The sequence below is a fragment of the Nanorana parkeri genome, unplaced genomic scaffold (genome assembly GCF_000935625.1).
Source record: "Nanorana parkeri isolate BGI_ZX_2015 unplaced genomic scaffold, ASM93562v1 scaffold499, whole genome shotgun sequence".
In the NCBI taxonomy this organism is placed as follows: Eukaryota; Metazoa; Chordata; class Amphibia; order Anura; family Dicroglossidae; genus Nanorana; species Nanorana parkeri.
The window spans coordinates 978,571-997,960 of record NW_017306767.1 but is presented as its reverse complement, the minus strand read 5'-3'; the positions used below and the strand labels follow the sequence as shown (position 1 = coordinate 997,960).

Genomic DNA, 19,390 nt, shown 5'->3' with positions numbered 1-19,390 from the left:
GTCTGGAGATGGTCTGCATGTGATGTGAATGGGCCCTGAGGCTCTGGTCTGCCCAGAGGGCAACCAAGCTTATTAGGGTAAACACACTGCATAATGCCACAGTGTAGCAACATAAAATACCCAAACTCCAATAAAATTGCACCAAATTTGGAATACTGAATACGCTCATCTGATTGTTGGAGTCTGCATCTAAGGAAATTGGCAAATGTCACCAGTGCCTATTGATCTCTCATCCAGCATTGGATAAGGTCAGGACACCGGGGCTCTATTCTCTTGGATCAGGTCTTGTACGCTCTGCCTCTCTTCACTGAATACAATCAAATGCTCCATCTCCACCTCTTTCCAGTAACATCCCATTTGGATATGGTTGTGCAGCAGGGACACATTTCAGGGTTGGTACCTCCTTCTTCAGCCAAAACGCATCAGCTGAAAGTTTGTGTATTGAAGGTTGTTGCTCATTTTAATTAAATTCTGCAGTTGGCTCATTGCATGTTTTAAAAGTATTAATTTCATATTAACTTGTCACTAAGGTTCCACCTGCTTCTTACATGTTTTGAAGAGTTTGCTAACACACAAAACAGTCTCTTTTGATTCTATCTATTAATACTATTAATTTGGAGCACTTGGTAGGAGGATCGAGACCCCAGTAACAGATCGCATCCAAAACAGCGGTGCTGAACTGAACTACAGGACACCTTTAAAAGGAGAACTATGGGGTTAAGGCTTTTCCCCATGGTTCTCCTTAGGGTAACGGGAGGACACAAACTAATGTCCTCCCGTCACCCTAGGCTCAGTATACCGCGAGCTGTAGCTCGCGGTATACTGAGACGGCGCAGTATACCGCAAGCTGCTGCTCGCGGTATACTGAAACGCCGCAGCTGAAGCGGATCCCGACAATTGTGCTGGGATCCGCCCAGCTGCGTGACTGACAGCTGGCTCTGCCTATCTAGAGGCAGAGCCAGCTGTACCCGCCCCCTCCCCTGTCCGTTCTGCCAGTCAGCGCTGGCGGATCGGAGCGGGGAGGGGGGAATCCAGCCCCTCTCCTGTCACAGCAGAGAGCCGTGACAGGATCGAGAGGTGAGCGAACGCCGGTATGTGTTCGCTCACTTCCCGATCTACTGAGCCGACCTGTGACAGTTTCATTGTCACAGGTCGGGTAGAACTATGAGGCGAGTGAAAAGCACTCACCTCATAGTTCTCCTTTAAGAAGTAACATTACAAACCCTGAAAACAGGATTGCGCTCTAACCACAGAGAGCCGGGAACTCTATAATTAATGCGATGCACCATCTCTAGTGTACTCTGCAGATTGCAACCTTCCCGAGATGCCGATTACTGCTTTGTTTTGCTGTGCAGAAGTTCTCAGAAGCACCCCGTGGCGTACACTCATCAGAAGAAGACTATTTCTAGATTTAAAGAGACGCTCCATTAGATCAAAGGGAAAATACAGCTTTCTTGACAAGTTAAAGGAAGTAACAAGAAAAGTGTTTCTCGGTCAATGAAGAGAAGGAGGGGGGGGAGATTAAGGTTTTGGTGGCAGACCCTGGCAGCTGCACTTTTCTCCAGGTCATGAACAATAGCAATGAGGACGGGTCTTCGTAACGGTCAGATTAATCCACCCCCGGCCCCCCACACCTATTTTTGACAGTCCCCACCTTCACATCAAGTCTGCAAGCTGCTTTAATGGCCTGACGCCATTATCGGAGATTGCATTTATGTCTCACAGTGGTCCGTGTCTGCATTCCTGACACATGCCTGAGCTCTCTAAGTCGCCTACACACCTACTGGTGCTTGAAGCATGAGAATGTCAGAGATTCAGGCCATTATTTTATTAAAGAAGAACTCCGGGAATTTAAAAATAAAAAAATTACCCTTCAAGTGGGACTACCCTCGCACAGCAAGGGTTAAGTGCTCGTTTTGTCTAGAAGGCTCAAATAAAGCCGATATAAAAGCACCTCTCTTCCCCTCCGCTTGCTATGGAATGTACCTCGGCATCTTTAGGTCTAATACAAGTCAATGGACCTGCATAAGACATGATGACGTCATCAGTCTTTAGGCCACCGGAGCCCAGTAAAGAAAAGGCTGCAGGGACCGATCTAGCGGGACTGAGAGTCAGATGAATATATCTGCTTTATTTGAGCCCCCTAAAGAAAATGAGCGCTTAAACCTTTACAGTGCAGGGGTAGCCCAACTGTAAGGGCAAGTTTTTGTTATGTTCCCAGAGTTCTTCTTTAAAGTCTATCTTCAACTGAAAAAAGTACCTATGTAAAGCACTTTTACTTACCCGACTCCCTCTCCCACTGGATCCATGACCCACAACCGCACACTCTTCCCCCCTCCAATTTGGCAATCAAGGGCCCGCTGACATCATCACGTCTAATGCAGGGCTCATAGCCACGAACTGTATACGAGGACACCAAGAGACAAACACAAGTGGGAGCATAGGGGAAGAGAGGTGAGCGCCAACCAATGTCATCAAATTTAATGCAGGGCCCATAGCCATGTATTCTACATGATACCAAGGGACAGACTTCAAGACGAAGCATAGGGGAAAGAGGTGAGCACCAACCAACGTCATGCAGAGCCCATAGCCATGTATTATGTGTAGGGATACCAAGGCTCAGACTACAAGCCGGAATGTACGGGAGAGAGGTGAGCACGGACCAATGTCATCACTTCTAATGCAGGGCCTGTAGCCATGTATTATGCGTGAGGATACCAAGGGACAGACTACAAGGCGAAACATAGGGAAAAGAGGTGAGCACCGACCAATGTCATCACGTCTAATGCAGGGCCCATAGCCATGTATTATGCGTGAGGATACCAAGGGACAGACTACAAGCCGGAACGTAGGGGAGAGAGGTGAGCACCGGCCAACGTCATCACGTCTAATGCAGGGCCTGTAGCCATGTATTATATGTAAGGATACCAAGGGACAGACTACAAGCCGGAACATAGGGGAGAGAGGTGAGCACCGGCCAGCGTCATGCAGAGCCCATAGCCATGTATTATGTGTAGGGATACCAAGGGACAGACTACAAGCCGGAATGTAGGGGAAAGAGGTGAGCACGGACCAATGTCATCACGTCTAATGCAGGGCCTGTAGCCATGTATTATGTGTGAGGATACCAAGGGACAGACTACAAGCCGGAACATAGGGGAGAGAGGTGAGCACCGGCCAACGTCATGCAGAGCCCATAGCCATGTATTACGTGTAAGGATACCAAGGGACAGACTACAAGCCGGAAAGTAGGGGAAAGAGTCGAGCACGGACCAATGTCATCACGTCTAATGCAGGGCCTGTAGCCATGTATTATACATGAGGATACCAAGGGACAGGCTACAAGCCGGAACGTAGGGGAGAGAGGGGAGCACCGACCAATGTCATCACGTCTAATGCAGGGCCCATAGCCATGTATTCTATGTAAGGATACCAAGGGACAGACTACAAGCCGGAACTTGGAGGAGAGAGGTGAGCACCGGCCAACGTCATCACGTCTAATGCAGGGCCCATAGCCATGTATTACGTGTAAGGATACCAAGGGACCGACTACAAGCCGGAACTTGGAGGAGAGAGGTGAGCACCAACCAATGTCATCACGCCTAATTGCATCATACCCGTCGACATAAACAAGCGGTTAACCCTAGCATTGCAGAAGTAGTCCCAAGGCAAGGGTAGTTTTATTATTACCCGGAGACTCGATAAAAACGTTTCCTAATCCTGAGTCTGCAATGTTATTTTCTTTTGGATCGGCAAAAATAAACAAACAAAACAAAAAAAAAAAGATTACCATAAAAGCTACATGAAACAGACTACAAAATGTGTGTGCCGTGCCCCAGCAGGCAGCAAAGGGTTAAGAGGACTGGTTTGTTCAGTCTGCATGCATTCACCTCGTTACATCAATTCCAGATGGAATCAAAGTGTTTGGGGTTTTTCTGCACCCTACAATAGGCACATTATGTCTCGGACAGCAGAGAACCATGCGGCTTCCCCTTCAGCTCCTGTGAAGTCAACCCAGCCCCTTCTAATCCCACTGACAGGCAGACGAGGTTCAAAGGCTGCTAAGAGAGACCCACGGCAGCCCTGAACACAGCACAGGAAGGAGTTTTATAAACTCTTCCCACACTGCCTCTCCATCTCTCAGCAACGCCCTGAGCTGGATAAACCACATATTATTCCGTGCATTTGTCCGACCGCATTGAACAGCGTCAAGATGACTTTAAAAAGGAGGAACGAGCCGTACAAAATCCCCACAGATGATCCCTTTATTCACGCCCGGCTGCTTAAAACTGGCTTGCAACGTCTTGGTTTTTGCTGCTTGTAAAAAAAAGTTTCTTCTGGGCAGCAGAAAATTAAAGCAGAGGAAATGCTGGGGACTATTTAAAGAGAACCTGTCAGCTGGTTAAAACAATATTAAAGTCAAAAAGTATTGTAAGCCATTTCAAATGCCGACTAAATCACTTACAATGGATTCTGTTTCTTGATGTTTAAAAGTTTTAGCTTCCTCCAGAATCAGCCGGTCCCCTGAGCACTGGCCCTGATATCCTGTTTTAGGGTGTCTCCTTTCCCTTGCATTGTCCTATGGAGCCACCCTTGTGTGTGCTAGTAAGCTGCGTGTCTCCACAAACACACAGTAAAGGATGGACACCGGCACTCCAAAGCAAGTTCAGTACGTGTTTATTAATGTACTAGTTGCAAGTAGAACACTGTATACAACGTTTCGGGGTCTCACAGGATCCCCTTCACTTGTTTGCCTGATGAAGGAGATCCTGTGAGACCCCGAAACGTTGTATACAGTGTTCTACTTGCAACTAGTACGTTAATAATGCTTTGGAGTGCCGATGTCCATCCTTTACTGATATTTTGTCGGAAGCCACACGCTGACACCTGCTGCACCCACCCTTCATTTTTGGAGCAGCGGCTCTGAGCGCGATGGGTACACGGACTGTATCCACAAACACACAGACACAGCAAGGCAAGTCACTCCTCTGCTCCTTTCTCTCTCCTCCACTCTTCTCCTTTGCAGGTGTGAACAAGTCCTTAAAGGAGAACTATGAGGGGAGTGCTTTTCACTCACCTCATAGTTCTAGCCGACCTGTGACAATGAGGCTGTCACAGGTCGGCTCAGTAGATCGGGAGGTGAGCGAACACATACCGGCGTTCGCTCACCTCTCGATCCTGTCACGGCTCTCTGCCGTGACAGGGGAGGGGCTGGATTCCGCCCTCCCCGCTCCGATCCGCCAGCGCTGACTGGCGGAATGGACGGGTACAGCTGGCTCTGCCTCTAGATAGGCAGAGCCAGCTGTCAGTCACGCAGCTGGGCGGATCCCGGCACAATTGTCGGGATCCGCTTCAGCTGCGGCGTCTCATGATACCGCGAGCCACAGCTCGCGGTATACTGAGCCTAGGGTGAAGGGAAGACGCTAGTTTGTGTCCTCCCGTTACCCTAAGGAGAACTATGGGGAAAAGCCTTAACCCCATAGTTCTCCTTTAAGCTCCCTCGTCTGCTGCTAACTCCGCCCTCTCGTGGTTCTGGCAACTGTCCATTTAAAGACGGGGCGGGGCTTAATCTTGAGGAAAGTCAAGGCCCAGTATGCAGCCAGTGGCCTAGGATGCAGAGTCCTTCCCAGCCACGTAGGAGCTGACCGGTGGACAAGCACAGATATTACCAGTAACATAAAGCTGGCCACACACAGATCAAATTTGGCCTGTTTTCTGTTAAATCAGCCAAAATTCAAACCATGGGTGGCTCTGCTGCCAGCACCACCCGGCTTCACAAAAGTTGATTATTCAATACGCTTTTCTGCAAGGACCCCTGGATTGAAAATTATTCTTCCATCTACACTCTTTAGAGTAGACCGGGGGGAACCAAGTGATTTTACTCGCTCAGCCTGTGGGGCTGCAAACCAATAAAATCTCGAGGTGTGCGTCCAACTTTAGTTTCTACACACGACAGGTTCTCATCAAGGTTTGAGAACGTCGAAAGAACATGACGTGACCACGCGTGTACATTCAGCCTCAACCTCGTTACACAGGAGGATTCATCATCAGCCAGAGTGGCTTTGCACTCTCTACAAGTGAAAGAAAGGTGAAAAGGTTAGATCATAGCACTGCTGTGATGAAAGGAATCTGTTTTCTTGCCTTCCTCTGGGGAATTGCTCCTTGACCCTCATTAAGGAAGTAGCTGGGAAAGAAAAGGGGACACCGGTGCTGCCATTTACATCGATGAGATTTATAAAGCAATATAGTAACAGCTTCCCAATAAAAATGATCAATAAACATAAAGAAGCAATTGAACAGGATATTGAAATCTCTGCTGATCATGGCAACATCCAATCACACTGAAGGAATGGCAGCTTAAAGTTTAAATCCCGCATCACTCTAAGTATTACCTTGTGTCACCTCCACATTTCATAGAATAATATAATAAAGTGTACACAAGTGAAAGTCACCCATTATAGAGGACATACAACCTCAAACCAGCATCAGACCTGAAGCCAGATTTGGATAGAGTAAGGGAAGGTTATAACCCGTCAACTGTGTCCCATTGGGGAGTCTTCCCTTCACTTCCTGTCTGACAGCCACAACAGGAAGTGAGAGGAAATCCCTCCAAAACCTGTGGCAGTCAGCACGGACAACCCAAAATTTAGGATTTTCTCTCACTTCACCAGGACAAATAGAGGTGGTGAATCGCCCCAAAGGGGACACAGGCAGCAATAAAAACCAGACAGGTGATCTAATCCATCTCTACTCCATCTAAGACTAAGACTGCTTTCAGTTGCACGTTAACCCACACAGAAGTCAAGAACAAAAGCAAACTCGTGGGAGGATTCACATTCCTAGATGATCCCTATTGTGCCCTGTCCTGCAGACGCATTCGCAGCTACTGTACAAGTGCGTTGGTATGACATTCTAAATGAACAGCAACACAACGCATATCATATCAAGTGCTGCGGGAATGCATGCTTATGCAACTCAATACTGTTAATAGACACCAAGGCAATTAATATAGAATTCAGGAGCCAGCAGGATTTTTTTTAGGAGCCAGCTCCATTGACAAGAGAAAACCTCAAAAGATAGGCACCAGCTGGAATTTATAAGGAGCATTGGAGACCTGGCTCCTGGGATTCAACCAGCCGTGCCTTACAGGTCTTGTCACCCTAGTGCAGGGCTGTGCCAGGAGCCAGGTCGCCAATGCTCCCTAGAAATGACAGCTGGCACCCAACGTTTCAGGTTCTCTTGTTGTTGTCAATGGAGCTGGCTCCTAGACAAAATCCTGCCAGGTCCTGGATTGGACAGACTGGCTCCTGAATTCCAGATGAAATGTTGCCATTCCTGAGTAGCGATCCTGTTGCTGGCAGCAGCTTGAGAGAGGTTCACAAAGGTCCCATTCGCCCTTGAGTGTTTTGTTTTGCGATTCCCGAAGCGCAACAACGCTCAAGAAGAGTGCCATGATTCTCAATGGGTCTGTTCCCACCGGAGGCTTGCGTCACCTGTCACAAGAAGCTAGAAAAGGTACACAAGTTCATTTTTTGGGGCTCAGGCATACATTTTTTGCCCCATGGGATCACCTGATTCTGTTCCTGTACTACAAGACGCTGGTGATCGAGATTCGGTAGGTTTCAGCCGGTGAGGGAGTATTGCTATAGTAGCAGGTAAGTAGCAATCATGTTGTTAGAGAATAAGGATGAGCTGGGGTTCAGTCCAAACTTGAATTTGCTCGGACCCAGAAGGAAGCCGTCAGTGCCGGCCCAATCAGCTGTGGCCGAGGCATTCCCCACATTGCAGCTGCACATAAACAAAGGGGCGGGATTCTGCTGACATATATATGACCCTATATGGCCACATAGCCATATGAGGTCATTGACCTTAAATGGACACATGTCCATATTAGATCAATGTCATTGATTCTATATCACCATATAAGGTCAGTGATGTCATGGGACAGGATGCTGGTGACATCACTGATCTTATATGGCCAAATGGCTATAAGAGGTTGTTTACCTTTTTTGGACACATGTCCATATTAGATCAATGTTATTGATTCTATATCACCATATAAGGTCAATGATGTCACTGGACAAGGTACTGGTGACATCACTGACCTTATATGGCCACATGGCAGGGGTGGACCAATAATAATGACTTCAAGAGCCAGTCTTGACCAATCCAGGAGCCAGGATTTTGTTTTAGGAGCCAGCTCGATTGACTACAACTAGAGAAAACCTCAAATGTTTGGTGCCGGCTGTCATTTTCAAGCAGCATTGGCAACCTGGCTTTTGGAATTTGTCCAGCCCAGTCACATAGCCATATTAGCTCTATGTAGTTGACCATATATTAGAAGGGGTGGGCAACTTTGGGCCTCTAGTTCCCATCATGCCTCTGCGAGTCTGTTAGTATTGCAATGCCTCATGGGACTTGTAGGTCCACAGCAGCGGGAGGGCTGGAGTTGCCCACATCACAAGATGCCCTCAGTAGGGATGATCTGGTATCACCCCGAGTTCCCACGAACCTGGAAGGAAGCTCTCTTTCCTGCAGCAACAAGTGGCATGCTGTGTGACCTAACATGGCCACGAGGTCATATAAGGCCAATGATATCACAAGAATCCCGCCCCCTTTGTTTACGTACAGCCACTGGATGGGAAATGCCCTGGCCGCAGCGGATTGGGACGGAACTGACAGTTTCCTTACGGCAGTGGTGCTCAACCCTTCTAGGGCCGGGACCCCTTGGTAACATTTGCCAAGTTGTGGTGACCCCCAACGGAGCGCTGGACTCCAGAATTAGTAAGGTGCTGGACTTGGGATTAAAAATAGAAGCACACTCACAATACAAGCCCTCCCCAGCCCCTGCTACCTGCTTGCCTGCTCTCTCTCCATGCAGCCTTCTCAGCCCCAGCACTGCTTAGACGCCCGCCTCCTGCAGAGCTCACATTGTATGGGAGGCAGGAAGACAGCAGCGGCTGTGAATAGAAAAGCCCTGCGCTGTACACACTCCCCGGCCACTAGATGTCGCTGCAGCAGCCAGGGAGCCATGGCGGCACTTTTATATTCACAGCCTCTGCTGTCCTCCTGCTAACTGACACTGCTGCGTTAGGAGGAGGCTGAGGAACCTCTCACCTGGCGCTGCAGAATTGGATGCTGCGACCCCCTCAACAGTGAGTTGCGACCCACTTTTGGGTCACGACCCACAGGTTGAGAACCGCTGCCTTACGGGATCGGGTTCAAATGTCGTTCATCCCTCCTGGTGACATCTGACGTGACCCTTTGATGGGAACTACAAAAAACAAAAAACAAAATTAGAGAAATATTTCCAGCAAAAACATTTTGACATGAACGCGTTTTGGGAAGCAGCTGTCAAAAGGTATCCACACGCGTGTGCAGTTCCATCATTAGCAGCGCACTTAATTCAGAAGCAAACTGACACGCCGTGCAAACACAGGGAGCACTCCAACTCCTCCGTGTATCACATTAAAGGGATTAACTCTCCCGATGTGTCACGCCAGAACAGCGGCAATAATCCATACGGGCGGTCTGCATGGCGGCAAGGCGTTGGCACAATCCTCCTGCGATGAGCCGTGACCGCGTGTGAATCTCTGGCACGCAGCGAAAGCGGATTCCCGGTTCCAATACACAGCTGATCATTCGACAGAAATTTTAATTATTAAACGCTACTGGTATTGATGCCAAGACATCAGAACGGCCTATTGTGCCAACAAATACTTCCATTTCCTCGCAGACACCGCCGGCTAATGGAATTCTTGGCACGGCTCCGCTCTGCAGTTCTGGTGCAACTGCAAAAGGCCGGCGTGCCGCACGGAGACTTGTAGCCGGACCGCACTGGAGAAGACGCCCGTCGCTTTTAAAGCTGAACTCCAGATAGAATGAATATTGTCTAGAGAGTCATGTGTATCATGGGTGACTGGTCTTGTCTCTGCCCCGTTATGTAATAAAGACCGGTCACTGTAGCTCTCTCTCCGTGTGCAGTATGACTGGTCTTGTCTCCGCCCCCTCCTGTAATAAAGACTGGTCACTGCTGCTCTCTCTCCTTGTGCAGGGTGACTGGTCTTGTCTCTGCCCCCTCCTGTAATAAAGACCAGTCATTGCTGCTCTCTCTCTTTATGCAGGTTGGCTGGTCTAGTCTCCGCCCCCTCCTGTAATAAAGACCGCTCACTGCTGCTCTCTCTCTTTGTGCAGGTTGACTGGTCTAGTCTCCGCCCCCTCCTGTAATAAAGACCGCCCACTGCTGCTCTCTCTCCTTGTGCAGGGTGACTGATCTCGTCTTCACCCACTGCTGTAGTTTTCTGCAGGCAGCCTGTAGTGGGTGGGGTCTACAGGGTCCCTCCCACAGCTCCGCTCTCTTTCCCCACATTGCAGCTGCACATAAACAAAGGGGCGGGATTCTGCTGACATATATATGACCCTATATGGCCACATAGCCATATGAGGTCATTGACCTTAAATGGACACATGTCCATATTAGATCAATGTCATTGATTCTATATCACCATATAAGGTCAGTGATGTCATGGGACAGGATGCTGGTGACATCACTGATCTTATATGGCCAAATGGCTATAAGAGGTTGTTTACCTTTTTTGGACACATGTCCATATTAGATCAATGTTATTGATTCTATATCACCATATAAGGTCAATGATGTCACTGGACAAGGTACTGGTGACATCACTGACCTTATATGGCCACATGGCAGGGGTGGACCAATAATAATGACTTCAAGAGCCAGTCTTGACCAATCCAGGAGCCAGGATTTTGTTTTAGGAGCCAGCTCGATTGACTACAACTAGAGAAAACCTCAAATGTTTGGTGCCGGCTGTCATTTTCAAGCAGCATTGGCAACCTGGCTTTTGGAATTTGTCCAGCCCAGTCACATAGCCATATTAGCTCTATGTAGTTGACCATATATTAGAAGGGGTGGGCAACTTTGGGCCTCTAGTTCCCATCATGCCTCTGCGAGTCTGTTAGTATTGCAATGCCTCATGGGACTTGTAGGTCCACAGCAGCGGGAGGGCTGGAGTTGCCCACATCACAAGATGCCCTCAGTAGGGATGATCTGGTATCACCCCGAGTTCCCACGAACCTGGAAGGAAGCTCTCTTTCCTGCAGCAACAAGTGGCATGCTGTGTGACCTAACATGGCCACGAGGTCATATAAGGCCAATGATATCACAAGAATCCCGCCCCCTTTGTTTACGTACAGCCACTGGATGGGAAATGCCCTGGCCGCAGCGGATTGGGACGGAACTGACAGTTTCCTTACGGCAGTGGTGCTCAACCCTTCTAGGGCCGGGACCCCTTGGTAACATTTGCCAAGTTGTGGTGACCCCCAACGGAGCGCTGGACTCCAGAATTAGTAAGGTGCTGGACTTGGGATTAAAAATAGAAGCACACTCACAATACAAGCCCTCCCCAGCCCCTGCTACCTGCTTGCCTGCTCTCTCTCCATGCAGCCTTCTCAGCCCCAGCACTGCTTAGACGCCCGCCTCCTGCAGAGCTCACATTGTATGGGAGGCAGGAAGACAGCAGCGGCTGTGAATAGAAAAGCCCTGCGCTGTACACACTCCCCGGCCACTAGATGTCGCTGCAGCAGCCAGGGAGCCATGGCGGCACTTTTATATTCACAGCCTCTGCTGTCCTCCTGCTAACTGACACTGCTGCGTTAGGAGGAGGCTGAGGAACCTCTCACCTGGCGCTGCAGAATTGGATGCTGCGACCCCCTCAACAGTGAGTTGCGACCCACTTTTGGGTCACGACCCACAGGTTGAGAACCGCTGCCTTACGGGATCGGGTTCAAATGTCGTTCATCCCTCCTGGTGACATCTGACGTGACCCTTTGATGGGAACTACAAAAAACAAAAAACAAAATTAGAGAAATATTTCCAGCAAAAACATTTTGACATGAACGCGTTTTGGGAAGCAGCTGTCAAAAGGTATCCACACGCGTGTGCAGTTCCATCATTAGCAGCGCACTTAATTCAGAAGCAAACTGACACGCCGTGCAAACACAGGGAGCACTCCAACTCCTCCGTGTATCACATTAAAGGGATTAACTCTCCCGATGTGTCACGCCAGAACAGCGGCAATAATCCATACGGGCGGTCTGCATGGCGGCAAGGCGTTGGCACAATCCTCCTGCGATGAGCCGTGACCGCGTGTGAATCTCTGGCACGCAGCGAAAGCGGATTCCCGGTTCCAATACACAGCTGATCATTCGACAGAAATTTTAATTATTAAACGCTACTGGTATTGATGCCAAGACATCAGAACGGCCTATTGTGCCAACAAATACTTCCATTTCCTCGCAGACACCGCCGGCTAATGGAATTCTTGGCACGGCTCCGCTCTGCAGTTCTGGTGCAACTGCAAAAGGCCGGCGTGCCGCACGGAGACTTGTAGCCGGACCGCACTGGAGAAGACGCCCGTCGCTTTTAAAGCTGAACTCCAGATAGAATGAATATTGTCTAGAGAGTCATGTGTATCATGGGTGACTGGTCTTGTCTCTGCCCCGTTATGTAATAAAGACCGGTCACTGTAGCTCTCTCTCCGTGTGCAGTATGACTGGTCTTGTCTCCGCCCCCTCCTGTAATAAAGACTGGTCACTGCTGCTCTCTCTCCTTGTGCAGGGTGACTGGTCTTGTCTCTGCCCCCTCCTGTAATAAAGACCAGTCATTGCTGCTCTCTCTCTTTATGCAGGTTGGCTGGTCTAGTCTCCGCCCCCTCCTGTAATAAAGACCGCTCACTGCTGCTCTCTCTCTTTGTGCAGGTTGACTGGTCTAGTCTCCGCCCCCTCCTGTAATAAAGACCGCCCACTGCTGCTCTCTCTCCTTGTGCAGGGTGACTGATCTCGTCTTCACCCACTGCTGTAGTTTTCTGCAGGCAGCCTGTAGTGGGTGGGGTCTACAGGGTCCCTCCCACAGCTCCGCTCTCTGAACAGGCTATGTACAGCACAGGGATGATATCTGGCTTTGCAAAGGCATTTGGTGCACCCAAGGTGAATGCATATACTGTGTGGTCACTGATGAATATATTTAAATATCAGCTGTGCCAGGAGTTTCAACTTTAAACAATTAAAACATATATACACCCAACCACTAAGATCTCGTATAAGCTTTAACATGTTAAGGTCATAAAAATAAAACCTTGTAATCCTTGGGCAGGTCCTTCCTGCTACAGAGTGACAACTCTCTGTCCCCGCCTCTCAATTGGGCTTCTGTGTTGTCACCTTTTCATATGGGCGTCCAATGGAGGCTACAAGTGGCCGTGTCAACACACATTACACAGACATGGTCCACTGCTGTCACCATCAGCAAGCCCACCCTGAGAAATGCCATGCAGCCATGGAAGTGGGGCATATAGTCAGAAAGTTGCCCCAAACAGGCTGCAGGAGATTAACAGCACTGAGATGTAATAAAGCAGCGGGTATTAAATCAGGGCGACCTTGGTACTCTGGGCTGTTGTGGAACTACAAGTTCCATGCATTCACCTGGGAGTCATGCCTGAGGCTGTCAAGAGTCTTGTAGAACTACAACTGCCATCACGGTTCTGGGAGTCATGCCTGCGGCTGTCAGAATCTTGCAATGTCTCATGGGAGTTGTAGTTTCAAGAGACTCTGACCACAAGCATGATGGTATCTGTAGTTCTACAAGACTCCCATCAGCCACACACATGACTCCCAGAGTCTTGCAGAACTACAAATGCCATCATGCCTCTGGGAGTCATGCCTGAGGCTGTCAGAATCTTGCAATGGCTCATGGGACTTGTAGTTCCACGAGACTCTTGGCAGCCACAAGCATGACTCCCAGAGGCATGATGGCATTCGTAGTTCTGCAAGACTCTGGGAGTCACGCCTGTGGATGTCGAATCTTGTAGTTCTAGAAATGCTATCATGCCTCTGGGGGGTCATGCCTGCGGCTGTCGAAATCTTGCAATTCCTCCTGGGACTTCAAGCATGACTTCCAGAGGCATGATGGCACTCGTAGTTCTGCAAGAATCTGGGGGTCATGCCTGTGGCTGTTGGAGTCTTGTAGAACTACTGATGCCATCATGCCTCTGGGAGTCATGGCTATGGCTGTCGGAATCTTGCAATGCCTCCTGTTAGCCACAAGCATGACTCACAGAGGCATGATGGCATTAGTAGGTCTACAAGACTCTGGCAGGCACAGGCATGATGGCACTTGTAGTTCCACAACAGCTGCTGCAGTGCCTGTTGCCTTTATAGTACAGCATGACGAAGTAATTTAGGAATGAAGTCAGTGGTTTACGATGCGTGACGCATTCATTGAGATTTACAAACATGAACATTCGGGGTTTACAAACACAGAGGTGACACATCATCAACATTCACATGTAAAGGGCTGAGGCCCCCATGGCATTGTTCCTGTAATCACCATGTGCCATAGACCGGTGACACCTCCGCACATGGCTCCAATCACAGATCTGGAATGGCGCAGTTCATCAAAACGCATTAAGAGCATGTGCGCCGTTAAAACTAAAAAGGGGGCCGGTGAGCTTTGATGACCCAAAGCAGATCCCGGCCAAATCCCTGGAAGGGAAACCCCTACCACAACCAGATGAGGATGGGGGAGGGGTTCACAAACTTGCGGGTGATACAATACTCAGCAAAGCCGGGGTATTGTGTGCATGAAGACGGGCTCGGAGGGTTCTACTCCCTGCGGGCACATTATGTGTATGTTCACATTAGAGGTGAGGAGATTAAGGGGGGATATGATTTCCATGTACAAAATGTTTAATGGTGCAACATTAGCGATAAACTGTTTAAAATTAACTCTGTTACAAAAACTAGAGGCCACCACCTAAAATTGATGGAAAAAAAATTCCAGCACAAGGGGCGAAGGGGGTTCTTCACAGTAAGATCAGTTAGGGTCTGGAACTCACTGCCACAGGCGGTGATTTCAGCAAATAATGTGGAATTGTTCAAGAAACTTTTGGACGATTTCTTAAGGGACCGTAATATACAGGGGTACAGGTAATATACAGGGGTACAGGTACTCCTAGAATGAGATCCTAATAGGTTGGACTTGATGGACTAATGTCTTTATTCAACCTCAAATACTATGTAACTATGTAACTAAGCCGAGTATTGGAAGGCCGGCAGGAGAATGAACGGCAGCGGTGCCAGTCTGATGCGCCGTACTCGTTGCCAAGTGTTGTGTCTACAAAGCACAAGCTGACCTTCTATTGGTGAGCAGTCGGATGCCAGAAGGTGCTGGTCTCCCGTGCACTTCATTGTGCCAGGTAGGCGGATAGCATGCTCGTGCCTCCCGGCGCGTCTATGCGGCAATGCCTGCCAAGGTACGTGGGACTACGCTGGATGGTGCCGGGCTTCTGGAGCCCACCAAATGGCATGCTGGCAATGCATAATACACCCTGCCATGCCAACAGAGTATTTTCTACCTATATATCAGAATGGTGGGCTACACTGCCAGAAGGTACCAGTCTTATACACCAAAGCAATGCCCAGGGGGCGACATGTTAATGCCCCTGGCATGTCTGCCAAGCTTTTTAGGATTATATATAAGGGTATGCTACAATGCCAGAGGATGCCAATCTCATAGACCTACACAGAACCCAGCGTGTGACATGTTAAAGCCCCTGGCATGTCTGCCAAGCCCTTTGGGATCATATAAAAGGGTATGCTACAATGCCAGAGGATGCCAATCTCATAGACCTACACAGTACCCAGCGGGTGAGATGTTAATGCCCCTGGCATGTCTGCCAAGCCCTTTGGGATCATATATAAGGGTATGCTACAATGCCAGAGGATGCCAATCTCATAGACCTACACAGTACCCAGCGGGTGAGATGTTAATGCCCCTGGCATGTCTGCCAAGCCCTTTGGGATCATATATAAGGGTGGGCTGTACTGTAAGTGGGTGCTGGTCCAAGAGACCTAGGCAGTGCCCTAGGGGGTGAAATGCCAATGCCCCTGGCATGTCTGCAAAGCCTCCTCTGCCCATCTACTTGGAGTCAGGTGTCAAAACAATGATGTGCCCCAGTCATGTGGGTTAAGCAATGAGTGACAACGTAAATGGGTGCCAGGAGGGTTACAGATTAAGGCTTGCCTGCGAAGCCTTGTTTGGTTATATATAAGGGTGTGTCACACTGCCATTGGGTGCCAGTCTCACAGACCTACGCAGTGCCCCAGGGGTGAAATGCTGATGCCCCTGGCATGCCTAGCAAGCCTTTTCAGGTTATATATTGGAGTGGGTTGTATCGTTAGTGGGTGCCAGGTGGGTAAGACTGATACCCTGTGAGGCAATGTCTGCCACTGTGTGAGAGGGTGCCAGTCCTATAGACCTAAGCACTGCCCAGGGGGTGAAATGCCTCTGGCATGTCTGTGAAGCCTCCTCTGCCCAACTCCTTAGAGTCAGGTGCTAATACAATGATGTGCCCCTGCCATGTGTGACAACGTATCTGGGTGCCAGGAGGGTCCCAGACTAAGGCTCCCCCCAGCATGCTCTGTGCCCACAGGGTGCCAGGCTGATGCCCCCGGGAAGTCTGCGGAGCCCCGTCCGTCCAGTCAAAGTGCCCGGCGGGCAGCACACCCCCCTGTGCCCCGTATACACTCACCATTACAGAACTGGAAGAGGGAGGTGGTGTCATACAGACTGGAGAAGCCGTCCTCCATGCTGGCCGATCCTGGAATCCCCTCGCTGTGTTCAGCAGCAGCCTCCTCCTGTCTCCGGCCTGCAGACCCCCTCTGTTACCATGACAACCGAGAGACTACCGACAGACTACCGCCCGATATTCCTCCGCCTCCCACCAAAGACATCCGATCCGAACACAGAGAGAGACAGACACCGGCCGGAGATCCCGAGCTCCGCCACAGGCCCCGCCCCCTTCCCGGCACCCGGGAGAGAGTTAACTCTTGCCTGACTGCTCACCGCCGCCCGCACTCTGACTCCGCCCACTGTCTACCCTACACTACTAACACCCCCACAGATCTTCACCCCAATAATACCCCTCACTAGTACTCCACAGTACTTCACCACGATACTTCAACCCCCTCAATACTTCACTCCACAGTACTTCATATCACCACCAGTACTATTCTCTATTACCCCAGAAGACTTTACCTTCATACTACCCCATAGTACTACTACCCCACACCTCCATTTCACCTCTATACTACCCTATACAACTACTACCCTACAATACTTCACCTCTGTACTACCCCATACTACTACTACTACCCTACAATACTTCACTTCAATGCTACTTCACACCACAGTACTAAATATCACCACCACTGCTACTACTGCTATTCTCTATTACACCATAATATGTTTACCTTCATACTACCCCATACTACTACTATCCCACACCTCCGGTTCACCTCTGTACTACCCCATACTACTACTACCCTGCACCTCCGGTTCACTTCTGTACTACCCCATACTACTACTACCCTACACCTCCGGTTCACCTCTGTACTACCCCATACTACTACTACCCCAGCATACTTCACATCAATCCTACCTACACCACTGCTACCCCACCGTACTTCAACTCAGCACTACCCTACACAACTACTACCCCACCGTACTTCACCTCAATACTACCTTACACAACTACTACCCCACCGTGCTTCACCTCTGTACTACCCTACTCAACTACTACCCCACTATACTTCACCTCAATACCACCCCACACAACTACTACCTCACCATACTTCACATTAATACTACCTACACCACCACTACCCCACCGTACTTCAACTCAGTACTACCCTACACAACTACTACCCCACCGTACTTCACCTGAATACTATCCTACACCACCACTATCCCACCATACTTCACATCAATACTACCCTACACAACTACTACCCCAATACTACCCTACACAACTACTACCCAACCATACTTCCTATCAATAATACTCTAAACCACTACTACCCCACCATACTTCCTCTCAATACTACCCTACACCACTACTACCCCACCATACTTCCTCTCAGTACTGCCCTACACCACTACTACCCCACCGTACTTCCTCTTAATACTACCCTACACCACTACTACCCCACCATACTTCCTCTCAGTACTGCCCCACCATACTTCCTCTAAGTACTACCCCACCATACGTTAACTCCTACTTTTCAACACTCTTGTGAAACTCTCGGTTCCTCCGTTTATGCCAGCATCATGGATAGGGGACTCCCTCCCGCCGGGTTATTGTATTCTGACAGAACACCTGAACAGCTGATTGGTTGCAGTCACTGGCCAAGATGTTTCAGACCAGTTCCTTCCACAAAAGTCAATAGAATAATTGCCTTTTGTTTTTGGACATGGATGTCCAGCATCACACTAACCTAGATGACGCCTTGATCTAGCAGTTTTATCTTTATTCATTGTTTTTTTTTCAACAGACTCTTTTTCAAAGACTTCTCTTCTGGAGAAAATGATACAATGTATCAGAGGGGGGAAGTACAGGTGTGGCTTCTATTCACAGTGACCGCTGCCACCAGTGATCACGATTGGGATCAGATCCTCCTGACCCCCAATCATTAGTCTGAGACTAGGAGCTGTCAGTGACAGTTTGGTCTCAGTGCTGGGGGTGCAGGATCAAGCGTATGCCACATATATGGAGTGCCAGAGAAGAAATCCCACTTCCGGAACTCCACATGTATCCGTGACGCCGGTGGAAACTGGTTACATGAGGTTATTTACATCCTAATGCAGTGAATGGTTTGCGGATAAGACCCCATTCACTTTTTCAGCGCTGATTTGATCTGAGCGACTTTGAGCTACAGTGCACATATTGTCGCGCTACGTAGCGCTACTTTTGGCATGGACTTCGTAGCTGTTGCATTGGGCTGTATCCAATCAAAAGCGGTCTTGATGTGACATAATTCCTCTTCCTGTTTCCTGCTTATGTTCTTGCTTATATTTCTGTGCAAAAGTGACACTTCTGTAGCGCGACAATGTCGCTCAAAATCGACGGGCCCCGCCTCCTCTTACATCACTGGCCCCACCTGCGACATTGAGCTACACCATTGAAGTCTATTGGGGCCAAATCGCACAAAATCCCCCGAAAAATAGGTCATGTTCAAGCGACACGCTTGAGCTACAAGCTACAGGCGACATTGAGCGATGAGATGTCAACAGCTCCATTGAAATGCATTGGACAAGCTACATTGAGCTGATGTTTGAGCGATTTTGGCGCTGAAATCGCTCAGTGTGAATGGGGTCTAAGAGTCCTTTTTCTATATAGTCCCACTCCCTACCTTTTCAAGGGTAATATGACAGTTGAGTGACAAGCTGTTTCGTGGCCATGGGTAGGCAGTTCCCTCATCATTTCATTTATAACAATGAAGCTGGTAAAATGTCTGAAGTTGATTCCAAGTGTGG

General features: G+C 49.1%; 1 protein-coding gene across 1 annotated transcript in view; it reads right to left on the bottom strand.

The window, feature by feature from the left end:
• EML1 (echinoderm microtubule associated protein like 1) overlaps positions 1-16,925 on the bottom strand; it is a 90,256-nt gene extending 73,331 nt beyond the window's left edge. The window contains exon 1 of the mRNA XM_018561085.1: positions 16,608-16,925. Coding sequence (XP_018416587.1) covers positions 16,608-16,665 — 58 coding nt within the window. The 5' untranslated portion in view covers positions 16,666-16,925. The remainder of the gene's footprint in view (positions 1-16,607) is intronic.
• Between the last annotated feature and the right edge of the window lie 2,465 nt (positions 16,926-19,390).